General features: G+C 43.9%; 1 protein-coding gene and 1 pseudogene across 1 annotated transcript; one reads left to right on the top strand and one right to left on the bottom strand.

Annotated features, from left to right (window-relative positions):
- Window positions 1-1438: 1438 nt before the first annotated feature.
- Window positions 1439-4089, bottom strand: LOC131872737 (uncharacterized). Its single transcript, XM_059216133.1, has 2 exons — window positions 2799-4089; window positions 1439-2292 (listed from the first exon to the last, which is right to left on the bottom strand). The coding sequence occupies exons 1-2, from the start codon at window positions 4087-4089 to the stop codon at window positions 1439-1441; spliced, it is 2145 nt and encodes a 714-aa protein (XP_059072116.1).
- Window positions 4090-5350: 1261 nt separating this feature from the next.
- Window positions 5351-9876, top strand: LOC131872736 (uncharacterized; annotated as a pseudogene).
- The last annotated feature ends 4832 nt before the right edge of the window (window positions 9877-14708 follow it).

Below are 14708 nucleotides of genomic sequence, written 5' to 3'. Positions count from 1 at the left end.
TTGTTTTCGTTCAACTTCTGCCAAGATGTCAAAAATCTTAGATATTCTTTTTGCAACGAGATAGGTAGGTTGAGTTTTGTTATATCCGCATGCCTGATTCTGTCTTTTAGCTCGAGAAAACATCGTTCTCTAAGATTATGGAACGGCTCAACAAGATATATACTACGTCTTGATGAAGAATGTTCTCTACGATGAGTGTCTTGGCTGCAGGAGTAAATGTATGTAGAGTTATAACTCGACCAAGATCTACACTGAATATCAGTCACTGAAATTTTGGCCTCTCCTGTAAAGTGGGGACAAGGCACGGTCAGAGGTGCAAACGAATGATCATTGAGTAGAAATTTGCATAATGAGCATATAAGACTGTTATTTACACCCAAAATAGCATCATGGAATCTATTCTGAATAGGTTGTGGATTACAATTCTGATCTGAGTATGCAAGTTTCGTGTTAGACATATTCGAAACTAAAGTAGGAAGAGCTTCTTCTGGTATGGCCAAGATCTTTGCTGAGGAGGTTTTATTGCGCGAATTTGAGTTATCTTGTGAAACTTGTGGCTTGAAGAACCATAGGTGAGAAACATAAGTATTTAAATCGATTGATGATCCTTTAGCTAGAGTTGGATACTCGATTGGTACCCCCCTGAAATCAATCCAGAACGGTGTAACGCGATAAGGGCTGCAATTATGAAATCTCAATAAACATCTACACTGTTCTCCATCCTGCACTACAGACTTTAAATTCTTTGTTAATGTGAGGTACATTTCTTCAATTTCGTGTTCTCTCTTTTCTGAAGTTGAAGATGACGAATTGATATTCTGGCCAGTTAGCCTATTTCTGTAGTCTGATTGAAATGTCATTTGAATGGTAATTCTACTATAGCCACATCACAATCAAAAACGAGCCCATCTGCATTATGAAGATTTCCTCATACTGTGACAAATTCCGTAGTTCCTTTGATTAGACATACGTTATCGACTCTCTCGCGTTATCTTAGCACATCAAAACAGGTTGTTATTGCGTGCACATTTGGATCATCTACCTTAGATTCCAGCATTCATCACAGAGTGGGAAGACACATGCGCGACTCCGCGCGATACACTGTACTCGCACTCGGGATCTTCATAAACTCATGATCTTACATCACAATGCATTGACCCTCAATAAACTAAGTCTCATTCATTTCATCGTGCTAGCTATACAAATCCATCCTCTCTTAATGTATCTTAATTATATCCATTGTCGCGTTTCATTTTATAAAATAACCAACACTTGTTTCGAGAGCAAACTCAAAAGTGAAAGAAATGGACAATCTGTGAAGTCGACAAAGTAACCCATCTGAACTATTGAATAACACCGACTTTATTCTCAGCGTGAAACCACTTGTTGTAAGAGGCACTGTTTGTTTCTAATTAAGCAATTTATTGATGAGAGATCACTAGATATCATCCCAAGATAAACCTAGTTTTTTGCCGTTGAAGACTACATGTATCTTCATCTTCTCGCTGTAAGGCAGATTATTGAGTAGTTTAGGCGAAACTAGAAAATATTGAGACGAACTTGAATCAGCAGTGCTGACGAGCAACTCGAATACCTTTCTCTCGTTTTCTTTATCCATTCCTTGATTGATTTCGTCAACACATCTAAATGGTACGCTTGTTTTTGCCTGTAGCGCGAGCATATAGATCATAGTTGCCACACTGCGCTCACCACCACTCTGCCTCGTTGAGGACAAAGGTATCAGAGATTCTTTGTCTCGATATTTAACCAGGATCATAATTCCATAAGCAGCGAAATTATTGGGTTGGTCTTCATTAAAATCCAATCTCACCTCGCCACCATAGCTCAATTTTTTCATAAACTCCCCATAGTTTATATTGATGCTTTTTATCACCTCTTGCAACTTGGGTAACCAATTCTTCTTGATAGTCTCAAGTTTGAGATCAATCTCTTCGATTGAAGTCTTTAATTCGGTTAGTTTGAAACGCTTGTCTTTAAGCTGCTCATTGAGTCGGTTGAATTCGTTCAGCAGTGTGTTATTGGAATCCTGATATATCCCCTGTATTCGTATCACCAGATCATCCAATTTACAGGCCAACTCATCAACACTGTTCTGGCTTATCGTGTTGAATCTCGTCTGAGTAGAGCGAGACAAGGTTCCATCAGGTTTGAAACCTTTTATCTTTTCTTGAGCGATAGCAAGCGCCGTGTTTAGTAGCGATTTGAAAGTCTCCACTTCATCTTGTTTCTTCTTTATGGCTGCTTGTAAGCGAGTTGTATCACTCTGAGCACCTGTCAACCTTTTCACAGCCAATTGTTGTTAACTATAGCGATCTTAACAAGCAAAAGGTTTGCCATTGTGAGCTGAGTTGATTTTTCTAAACTCTTATAGATTTCTGAGAGATTCTTGAGATGATCAGCTATATTCAGATTGATCTTTTCGATTGACTTTTGTAGCTTTCCACGTTCCATCACTAAATCAATCTTATCATTTTGCAGTCTAGTCAACTGTTCTCTGTTGATAGTCATCACTGCTTGTAGTCTGGTTCTCTCATTTGTTGATTATGTAGGGCTGTTTGTTTCTCTGCCAGAGTTTGCCACTTTCTTTTCAATTCATCTTCACCAGTCGTCAACTCTGCCCTTTGTTTATTTGTCGTTGCATTTGCTTTCTTGAGATCATCAAGCATCGACAAACATTGATCGGAACGTTGTTTGTCGAATGAATAAATCAATAAATGTGCCTCTCTCACAGATTCTTGCACTGTCATGGGTTGTTTATCATATCGAGATCGACTCACAGAATATAGTTGATTCCCAACATAAAAATTTGTTACATTTTGTCAGCAATTCTTTGAGTTGCGACTCCGAGCAATTGTCAGCAACTGGTATGCGATGAAAGTTGTAAGTGCCGCATAGATAGCGCATTATGGGTTCTGGAGCGTCGATGAGATCCTTGAGGTAGGCTTTAACTCCGAATTCTCTGAGATCAGGCAATATTTCCGAATCGCGTCTAAATTGAGCATCCATCGACTTATCAGGAGCTAGAATCACATTGAATGAGATCTTTAGTTGGTCGCGGACTAACCTAGTGAACGTCAATAGGTCTTCAGTTGTTTGGCAGACAAAAGCCGACAATTCCTGCCTAGGGATTGCGGCTTCTATTATGCTATTATATTTATGATCTTTTACATTAATTTCGGACATGATAGGTTGATATATCTTTTGCTTAAACTTGTCCTTATTCATCCCCAACCATTCCAATACTCTGTAAGCGTTGTTGTTTCTTTGTCGCAAGAGAAAGATTTTTTTCTGGTCCACTGCCCTTATGGATTCGTGTTCTCGCTGGATGTCATTGATTTTTGTCACTTGATTTCGAGATATCTCCTCTAGCTCTGCTTTCTTTTTTTGTAACAGTTTTCTTTCAGACGTCACCTCATCTAAGGCATTCTGCACTTGAGCAATCTGTCTTGAGCAATCAACATCTCTCAAGTCATGAAGTTTGGCTTCAAAGGCGTCTAATTCTTGCTGTTTCAATCTGATAGCATTCTCACGTTTATTCTCTTCGGATTGTTTCTCTCTAAATTTGGAGTATTCTTTTTGACAGTCCACTTTACGTTCTTCTATTGACGACTTGACTGTCTCGGTTAAATTTAGAGCTGTTTTCACCTTTTCTACTGATTTAGTGAATGCTTGTCGCATTTTGACCTCTTCGTTTTTGTAAAACTCAACAGACAATCTGAATGGTTCACTTTTGTTCTTGATGGAAGTTAACTCTTCCTTTAGAGTATCACAGCCTGCCTTAGCTTCATCGCACCTGAACTTAGCTTCTTGATATTTGGCAAAATATATCTTTTCGCTGCAGATGGTTTTCTCTTTTATTAGCTCCTCTCGTTGCCGGAGCTTTTGGACATCTGATTCTAGACGCTGTACGTTAGCCTCGTTTTCCTTACAAGACTGTTCGAGATTTCTCAGTTCAAAACGTTTATCAGATACTTCCGCGGTCATGGCAACTAAATTTTGATGATCTTCTACTAATTGATTGTCTCCTGCTGCCTTCAGAGTATTGAGTAGTAATTCACAAGTGTTCATTTTGACGAATTGAGTTACACTGTCCTGTGGCAGGAATTGACAAAGATTGTCGACTTTAATATTAAGCTTCCTGGTTAAAGCTACGACTTCTGCTTTTAAACATGGTTTACTGTTGATTTGGCCACTCACTTTTGTGCTCAATCTTGAACTTGGATCTATTGGTTATAGTAATTTTTCGTTCAACTGTATAGTTCTGACCTTTATTGTTGTATAATTCAATATGAGTAGTGGCCCAATCTGTGTCCTTCTTGACAAAATCTGCGGGACTAGTACCACGACCTGTCAATGTAACTTCGCCCGCCAAACCAACAATTATGCAACAAACAACTGCACTTTTGCCTGTTCCATTTGGTCCAAGAATCATGTTGAGATTGGGTCCAGGTCTTATCTCAGTTTCACTGTAAGTCATGAAATTACGGATTTGAATTCGCACGATGGCGCCAACCTGCTGAAAATTCACATCTTCAGGCATACTTATGATCGGATACTTATGATGGTTGTAACAATTATATCAAGATAGTAGTCGTGCCATAATATCGTATCGAACAATTTGTACATGTGCGTTCTGTTTTGTCTAATTGACTTGTTTTCTATGTGTTTTCATTTTGGTTGCTCAAATTTGCAATGCAGCGCCTTCTTTAGTGGTGTCACTAAACTAGATTGTAATCGTATAATATGCTTCAATTGATCCGCTGGACCGACCTTAAATCTAAGGTAGACATTCAGAGTGGTTGGTTTAGAGTGGCGCAATACGTCCGAGTGTACAATCAAAATCTGTAAGAATATCTCGTATGCTATGCCGGCCTTTGTCTGAAGGCGAGCGAGAGAATGTATGCGACTACTTCCGTAAAATACACAAACACCGCACACACACACACACATCCAATTGCTGGACCAGTTGAAAGACGTATTCACATTAAAGCATTGAGTTACCACACAGACAGAATTGCACACACAAAATCGAACACATTCTAGGCGCACATAAACACATTTCTACAGAAACACTCGCACACTAACACAGCCACACGGACACACATATACCAACACATTCGCGCAGACATTGAGCGAATAATGCGAAAAATACGATTGCAATGGAGTTGCTGGATTTGGTCGGCCAAACCAACGTAGCTTGCGAGGAAGAAAGATTCTAAATGCAATCGCAATGTAATCATCAGCGCACTATTACTAAAAATCATCTTTATATTATATTATTATAAATGTATCTCTCTATTTATACCAAAACACATATTAAGGATTAATCATGGTCACCTGCTCTGTTAATTTATTGGTTGATGCATGCAATCAAGGTAATATTGAGACAGTGCGTGAATTTCTAAATGAGGGTCGAATAGATTCCCTGACCGAAGAAGGAGAAAGTTTGATGTCAGCAGCCTGTTCAGCTGGATGTTTTTCTCTTGTAGAGATGATACTCAACATGGGTGCTGACATTGAGGATCGAGGTCATAAAGATACAACACCTTTGATGGAAGCAGCAAATTCTGGCCACTCGGACATTGTTAAATTATTAATCGAGCGAAAAGCTTCTATCGATGCTCAAACCAATCAAGGTAATACACCATTGATACTAGCCGCCGCAAATGGCCACACAGAGTCCGTCAGATTGTTGCTGGACGGTGGAGCGAGAACTGAAGAACATAATGAGTCAGGTCATACCGCTCTCATGGAAGCAGCTAGCAATGGACATGTTGAAGTCGCAAAATTGTTGATAACTAAAGGGGCCTCTATTAATACACACTCCCATGAGTTCAAGGAGTCTGCGTTAACATTAGCTTGTTATAAAGGCCAGTTAGAAATGGTTAAATTTTTATTAGAGGCTGGCGCGGATCAAGAACATAAAACAGAAGAAATGCACACGGCACTCATGGAAGCTAGCATGGATGGCCATGTTGAAGTTGCTAGGCTATTACTGGACTCGGGTGCGCAAGTTACGATGCCGGCTGACAGTTTTGAATCCCCTTTAACACTCGCCGCCTGTGGTGGTCATGTTGAATTGGCAATGTTGTTACTGGAGCGTGGAGCCAACATCGAAGAAGTTAATGATGAAGGCTACACACCCCTTATGGAAGCAGCGCGCGAAGGCCATGAAGAAATGGTAGCCTTATTATTAAGCCAAGGTGCCGACATTAATGCACAGACAGAAGAAACTCTCGAAACTGCTTTGACATTAGCATGCTGTGGGGGCTTTTTGGAGGTTGTCGATTTCCTTATCAAAGCAGGTGCCGATATAACAGCTGGAGCGAACACACCTTTGATGGAAGCTTCACAAGAAGGACATTTAGAGCTAGTGAAATACCTCATCGTGGCGGGTGCTGACGTGAATGCTGCCACTAGTTCCGGAGATACTGCACTGATGTATGCCTGTGACAATGGCCACACAGAAGTGGCAGAGGTCTTGATATCAGCAGGTGCTAATATTGAGCAAGAGGCTGAGGGTGGCCGAACACCTCTTATGAAAGCTTGTAGAGCTGGTAACGCATCTACAGTTGAGCTGCTTATTAGTCGAGGGGCTGATGTAAACAAAGTTTCAACAAACTGCGATCAAACACCTCTATCATTGGCATGCAGCAACGGCAATCTAGAAACCGTTGAGATTTTGCTTGCCCATGGCGCGGATCCAACACATAGACTACGCGATAGCTCAACAATGCTCATCGAGGCCGCTAAAGGAGGCCACACAACCATAGTCCAATTGTTGATTGATTATCCAGCTAGCCTTCAATCAACTCCCATGAACGCCTTGCTATCCACTAATAATGATAGTGTTATCGTTGGTACTGGTGGCAACGTAAGCAACACTAACAGCGTAAGCAACAACAGCACAAACAGTAACTCCAGCACCTTACACAATTCAACTTCAAGAAAGACCAAAACTGTCGGCAAGTCCCCAAAGTCGATGGCACGGCATGCAAGACAATTACCGCCGCTCGAGCAACCTTCAAAAACCTCATCCATTCAGATCGAAAAATCAGTGCTCACAAAACAGCCAAATACATTGCAGACATCTGAGCAACAGCAGAACTTATTGCCAATCAACCAACAAGACATCGCAACTATTCATCAGCACAATGTGCCACCAACGACAACAGGAGATTCAGCCTCAACATCGGTTTTATCGCCAGCCTCATGGTATCCCCCTATCGAAGTTGATTCTCAAACAGATAGCAATCATGATACTGCATTAACTGTTGCATGTAGCGGCGGTCACGAGGAACTGGTGCGATTGCTACTAGCTCGCGGGCCTGACATTGAGCACAGGGACAAGAAGGGGTTCACCTCACTCATGCTAGCGGCTACAGCCGGCTTTGCGAAGATAGTTGAAATATTACTGAATAATCAAGCTGAATTGGAGGCACAATCAGAGCGGACTAAAGATACTGCCTTGTCGTTGGCTTGTTCTAGCGGCAAGTATGAAGTTGTAGAGATTCTCTTAGCGCGCGGCGCCAACAAAGAACATAGAAATGTCAGTGATTATACACCACTAAGCCTGGCTGCATCTGGTGGTTATGTCAATATCATCAAACTCTTGTTGACACATGGAGCGGAAATCAATTCTAGAACTGGCTCAAAGCTAGGCATATCACCACTTATGTTGGCTGCAATGAATGGTCATGCTCAGACTGTTAAATTACTGTTGGACATGGGCAGCGATATTAATGCCCAGATAGAAACAAATAGAAACACTGCATTAACTCTTGCATGTTTTCAAGGTCGAGTGGATGTTGTCTCTTTGCTCTTGGATCGCAAGGCTAGCGCCGAACACCGCGCTAAAACAGGCTTAACGCCACTGATGGAGGCTGCCTCCGGTGGATTTGTCGATGTGGGTCGTGTTTTACTCGACAAAGGCGCCGACGTCAACGCCCCACCTGTCCCCTCTTCAAGAGACACCGCTTTGACTATAGCAGCAGATAAAGGTCACTGTAAGTTTGTAGAGCTTCTATTGAATCGTGGAGCTGCTTACGATGTTAAAACAAAAAAGGTAACTCACCTCTCTGGCTAGCATGCAATGGCGGTCACATTGATGTTGTCAACTTGTTGATTCAATCTGGAGCAGATGTTGACAGCCAGGACAACCGGAAAATTTCAGGCCTCATGGCTGGTTTTCGTAGGGGTCATGTCAAAGTTGTGAAATTGATGGTCAGGCATGTCACCCAGTTCCCTTCCGACCAAGAAATCAACAGGTTTATGGCCTTGGTGAACGAAAAAGATATGACAAAAAAGTGCTTACAATGTATGGAGATCATTCATCAGGCTAAAGAGCGTCAGGCAGCTGAAGCTAACAAGCATGCCAGTATCCTTTTACAAGAAATCGATCAAGAGAGATCTAGAGAGGAGACACGCAAGGCTGCAGCCGCTAGAAGGCGAGAAAAGAAACGCCAGAAGAAGAAAGAGAAACAAGAGCAAATGCGGGCCAAGAGTGGTGACTTGAAAGAAAACATTGGGTCCACTCAGCACAAAAAAGATTCTGTCAATAATACTAATAAGAATAAGCAACAAAAGAACTCATCCAACGGTACACAGATACAAGAAAACAACAACAACGAATCGAGTAGCGATGAATCAAGCTCATCAAGTGACAATGACGACCAGGATAGCTTCATCGATGATGGTGAAAGTCTAGACTTACTAGAAATAATTAACAGAGATATGTTGTTGGCTGGTAATCTCAATAATAAGAGACCACTCGCATATAGCAAGCAACAGGTGCAACAGGTGCAACAAAGCCAACAAGCTACAAAATTGAGCATCCAATCTAAATTGCAAGCCAGGTCAAGTCAACCTCAGCAGAATATCAGTCGCCAGCAACCTCAATCATCATCAGCAACAGTGACAACCACATCAACATCAACACCAACACCAACATCAACATCAATAGCAACATCAATAGCCACACCAACATCAACATCATCAGCAACATCAACAGCAGTTAAAGAGATAGTCAGAAAGAGTAAGAAAGTCATAGTTCCGGCATCGGCTATCAGCCGAGTAATCGGTAGAGGTGGTTGCAATATCAACACGGTGCGCGAGGTTTCCTGTGCTCATATTGAGGTTGAAAAGCAGAAAGGTCAAGCTGACAGAGGTGTCATAATCAAAGGTACAGCTGAAGCAACAAGAATTGCTCAACAGATGATATACGCGCTCATTAATGAATCAAACAAAGATCTTAATGAAGTAATCAAAAAACTTGGCTTGCAACGACCCATCTTGAATGCAAGCAACATCCCATCCAAGTATATGTCTACCAGCAGTAGTATATCTAGTTCTAGTTCCTCCAAGAGTACCTACACAAATTCTAGCTTACATACTAGCATTATATCTTCTGTTGGTGTTTGGAATAATTCTACCGCCGCAAACATGTCAAATAGAAAAAAGACGTCCGTTAGAGCTCAACCACCGCGTACTTCTGTGCGTTCTCCCGCTGTAGCTTCAAGTTACAATGTACCTTGCAGTATAGCGACGACAAGTTACCTTTCGACTAGTGCCATCAACGATCGTACAATTAACACCTTTCTTCAGCACCCATCGCCTGCACATAATCAAACATCACCCCAATCTCAGATCAAAACTCCATCTGAGGCTTCAATCGCTGCTATTGCCCAACAGATTGCGGCTGTTGGTCAACGACAGCAGCAGCAGTCACAATTCGACCCTCTAACCAACGCTTTAGGTGCGGCTGTTACTGAAGCGCTGGTCCCTGGCCTTACAGAATCTCTTATTAACGCAAACGACATCAATGAGACTCTCAAAGAACAAAGCGATGAGCATTGACACCTGTGTAGGAAACCACCACGGAACTTCACCGATTACTAGATCACCAACTCTTTTGGGCACTGTTGGTTACGATGGAGCCGACGTAACCAATATGAAGGTGTCATCATCATCACCAAATCAAAACATTCAATTTCAACAGGAGTTGAACGATTACGGTATGGCTTTCACTAACGCGCCCGTTTCCACCGCAGAGTATAGCCCATTTGATAACTTGTTCAGCAAAGTGGCTCAGACTTCAGTTTGGCAACAGAACGTCTCAACCTCCTTGTCCGGCCAGCAAGGCAACTCGATGTACCAGAATAATGAGGCACAAGATCCTTTACGCCATCTACCAAATCTTAAACCAATTGGCACAGAGAGGAAAACCATTATTGAATGCATGAACAGGATGTCAATGATGAACTTGCCACCTTACAACCAGTAAAGATGCCAAACGGATTAATTGTAATCATAGTGGAGATTAAACTTTAGCCATACAGGACGCAACTGAGTTGTGACACAATTGATTACGAGAATGTTGTTAAATCTTTATCACCAAACGTAGAGGTAGCTTTCTTTTGTATTATCATCAAACCAACCTAATGGGCAGAGATCGCACTCAGCACAAAAGAGATACTTCAATCCTTTGGGTACTGTATCTTCTTTAAGCTCTTTACTGTATCCAATTTGTTCAAACTTGTACATGTCGTCGACGAGCCAATAGCAGCCTCGAGTTAGGTTCTTGAAACATTTGTCATTGCTCTGCAGGAACTTCAGATGTTTCTCTGCATTTTTCATGGATTCGGACGGTAAAATGAGTTTAGCATGATTTGGCCTGAGAATCAAGGTATTGCATCCACAAGATATTTTTTTAGAATTGTAGAGCTCTTTAGCAGTGATGTTGTTGAGAAAGTTTTCACCCAAAATGTTCTTTAATTCCTCTTGTAAATCAGTCATTCTAATATTTATTGCATCAATAAAGTAATCTTGCTAGTTTATTGCATTAACAATGAAATAGTACAAGTTTATCAGATTAATGATGAAATAGCAAGTGTGGGTTGCAAAATTGAAAGCAATATGTTTGTTTATTCTGGTAAAATTCACAGTCAGCCGTGCTGCTTGATTCGATTCGAACTGAGAGACGGCAAGATGGCGCCACAATCGAAGCAAATTGCGCGAGCCCTCGAGGGCGCCTGCGCCTACAACGAACCATGTGAGCTCGATCGGCACTGCCAATTCGGCAGCAACCAAACTTGCTTAGCTCGGATCTCTTAGATGAAATTCAAGTTCTAGTCAACCACTTATTTACGCCCGCGAGCGGCATTCGCAATGGCCCGCCAAAAGCAGGAAACCTGAAGACGTCGCCGGGTTGAAGATCATCAAGCAAAAAGTGTTCATTTCGACGACGAAGACGGCTGCTCTAAAGCGTCAGGTTAGACGCGTTCAGTGCCACGATGGCAACGACGACGACGACAACAACGACGAATAAAATGAAACTCCAAACAGCCGCAACAAGCAGAGTAACCATGTTTGAGAGGCACCACTTGAAAGTGCTCAATTTAGGTCTTATTTTATATCTGTGCTTTGGAACCATCATATTCGATCTATTGAGCTTTGATAAAGCAGCGCAACTCCAACAACTTGAAGAGCCCTCCAAGCAAGCTAGTTCAGGACAAAGAGACCAAAATGTGAGCAAAACGGCGCCCAGTTTGGAGGCGATCCGCTTGAGTTCAGCGCGGCGTATGTGGAATATTACGAACCAGCTCAACATACTCTACGAGTCCAATTGGACCCTCTTAGTCCTCGACGAGCTGGTTGAGTTCGAGCGGCAGCTTGTCAAGGCGCTCACCGAGGCCACTAGCAAGGGCAAGACGCTGAGTACGAAGTTCCCGAGCTGGAGGTGGAAGCGGCGGAGAAGGATGGCATGAAAGGGGGGTAGTAAGAACGCCGAACAACAAAATCAGGCAGCAAAATCAGCAAAACGCAGCAGAGCAATCAAGAGATCAATCGTACATTCGCTAACAGCAATCACAACAATAGGTGAGTGCCGGATCTTCGAGTTTTGTTTCATTTTGCGAAACTATTCCATCTATATGGCGCAAAACTAAGCGAGCGAGCGAGCGAGAGAGAGAGAGAGAGAGTCTTGCGCCATTCGCGTATGATCGATTGAATTAGCTTTGGAGCGCTTGTAACCATTTGGAAAATTTGCATAGACAGGGTTCCAACTCAATGTGCCATACACACACGAGTTGCTACCGATTGAGTTGGCACCAAATCTAACGCGCAATTCACCATCCTCGCATCCCGCGACCCATTCTGCATTAAATCCAACGAGGTGACTCATGGATGCAGCCTTCGGCCCAGCTAACTTGTCGAGAGCTGATCGAGCTTGCAGCTGTTCGTTTCTTGGCATGTAAACCATCACAACAGACACTTGCGAGCTTTCTAACGAGATGATTCCGTGCAACTTCATCGAGCCACCGCTAGAAAAGGTTGAAGAGGTGGTTTGAAATGCGAAAACGAAGCTTGAGAGATTGAATTGGCGCGACATTCGACAAGTCGGCTTTCTGCTCTGGCTGATCGCTTGCCCGCCAAGCGTCCTCCTTGGACGCCTAGACGAATTACAATGTGGCACCTTGCCGATGCGCCTTGCGCCCCGAACAAAATGTGCGAGGAGCGCCGCACAAAAATGAAACTAACACCACTATAACGTTGATAACAATTGTCACGTACTCAATTAAGCGCGCGCGCTCATCACCTGTTCAAGCGGAAACAATCTGAAACGATTACCTTTTTGCCGAACTGGCTCGTGAAGTGGACTACTCGCTGGCCTATCGTCGTCGTCGTCGTCGTCGTCGTCGTCGTCGTCGTTGTCGCCGTCGCCGTCGTCGGGCGGCTCGCCTAATCTTTATGCCGAGGCGCAGAAGCTAGCCGGCGTGGCTTGCAAGTTGTAACTCAAGTTGCAGAGGCGGCGGCTTTAATTCATTCAGTCATTCATTACCGAATCTACGTGCTGAAATCTTTTTCTTGGCTCCGTCCACTTGATGGGCGGCTCTCGAGAGCAACGGCCGAGTTACGGGCATTGGTATCAATCCAAGCTTGTTCGCGATTCGCTGAGCGCTCGAGTGGTCGAGCAGGCGAGCGGGGAAACTCGATTCACACACGAGCGAACAGAAACAATTTGGGGGGTCCTCATTTAAATTGCAGCTCGTCTCCAGCAGATCGATCTCCTTACCAACAAACCCTTCCTTTTGGAGCATCTACTCGACGGAATTAGACGAAAAGGAACGAGAGAGCCAATCAACGGCGAGCGGCCAATAATCAGTATGCCTGTCTCTGTTTACCTCTACTTACTTCTGGGCGCCTACTGATTGGCTTTGGCTTACCTCTACTTACTTCTGGGCGCCTACTGATTGGGCTTTTGGCCAGCAGCAACCCGATCGCGGCTGATTAACTCAGAGTAGCGTATCCATTGAGTGGACGCATCACGTTGGCGGCCGCGGCTGATTTCCATGCGAAGGCTGCCTGGGATGAGCCCAAGGTTGTCTCGTCTCAGCACTAGCTGGCTAGGGCTCACGAGCGCGCCGCGACCACCAACGGGCCCTAATTGAGGCTACCTGGTGAGGGTAGTGGGATTCACTTTAAATTGACCAAACCTGGCCAAAGCGACTTAGCTGATGGAGCTGACTTTTGTCGGCGCACTCGGCTGAGAAGAGATAAAAATCGGCCCCATTAAGCGCAACTTAGTGACGCTAACGCAGCGCGCTCAACTCCATCGGAGCCCCTTTCTCTCCCACTCTCTCACTCGCTGCATCCAGAGGCTTGAGTAGATTGCTTGTGGCCCCTAACGAGTCGTGTTCAGAGCGGAGAGATCGATGCAAAGTGTCAGCTCGATGGCTGCTGGCAAACTGGCCCAAGTTAAACTGGGCGGCCCATTCACTGAGCTTGGGCTCGCCGACTCCCAACCAAATTGAAACAATGGCTCATTTAAGCAGGCGCTCATTGCGACTGCTTTTAAGCAGCGCTTTCTTGCTCGCTTGTTAGAACGGCCCACACAAATTGAATTTGGCCAATTTAATTTATCTCACCTCTGATAGTATCGCTTCAACATTGGCTTTAACCTGAGCGGCTTAGAAGTAGTCTATTTTGTTCAATTTAATGGAGGCCCGCTCGACGAATTATACTTATCTGCTTAGCCGACTATGACCCGAAGCTAGCTCGGAAGGTGGATCGGCGCGAGCGGATGCAAAGTGTGCTCTCGGCCGCCGACTCTCAATTTCTGGCAGCCATTGTTAACGCTGAGACAAAAGCCGACGAGCTTAGTTGTTGTTGTCATTGTTGTTCTTGTTGCTGCTGCTGCTGCTGTTGTTTATTGAGACCTCAGAAAACTAATTTTATCGCTTGAACTGCGCGTTTATGTGACCCTCTCTCGGCTTGGCTTCTCTATCGGCGGTTATCTTAGTGAAAAGTGGCCGCCCGCAAGCAAGTGGCTGTAGTTGTTTGCTTCCAGCGGCTCTTGTTGAAAGTGGCAAGTGGCGGCTCGCGCTCAGCTAGAGAGCGTTCTCTAAGGATCCGTTAAGCCGCTCTTGTCGCCCGTCTTCAAATTGGCGCTTAAAGCTGAGAGCCTAAAGCGAGCGCCAGTTCGGCCAACTGGCTCGCTGGCTCGCTAGCCGACTAGCTGATGGGCTGCCAGGCGAACACGGAAAACAAGCGGCGAATCGGCAAACGGAGCCAACATTCAATTCAATTATTGTGATTGTGCAGCTTGTTTTTGGGCCGCCGGAAGTGGGGCCGCTAATGCCGTCGACAGCGCCCATCTGCAACGTTTATAAGGGCTCAACTGATGGGCG

Source organism: Cryptomeria japonica, unplaced genomic scaffold (genome assembly GCF_030272615.1).
Source record: "Cryptomeria japonica unplaced genomic scaffold, Sugi_1.0 HiC_scaffold_753, whole genome shotgun sequence".
Lineage (NCBI taxonomy): Eukaryota > Viridiplantae > Streptophyta > Pinopsida > Cupressales > Cupressaceae > Cryptomeria > Cryptomeria japonica.
Note: the sequence above shows the minus strand (reverse complement) of the source record. Positions and strands in the feature narration are given on the sequence as shown.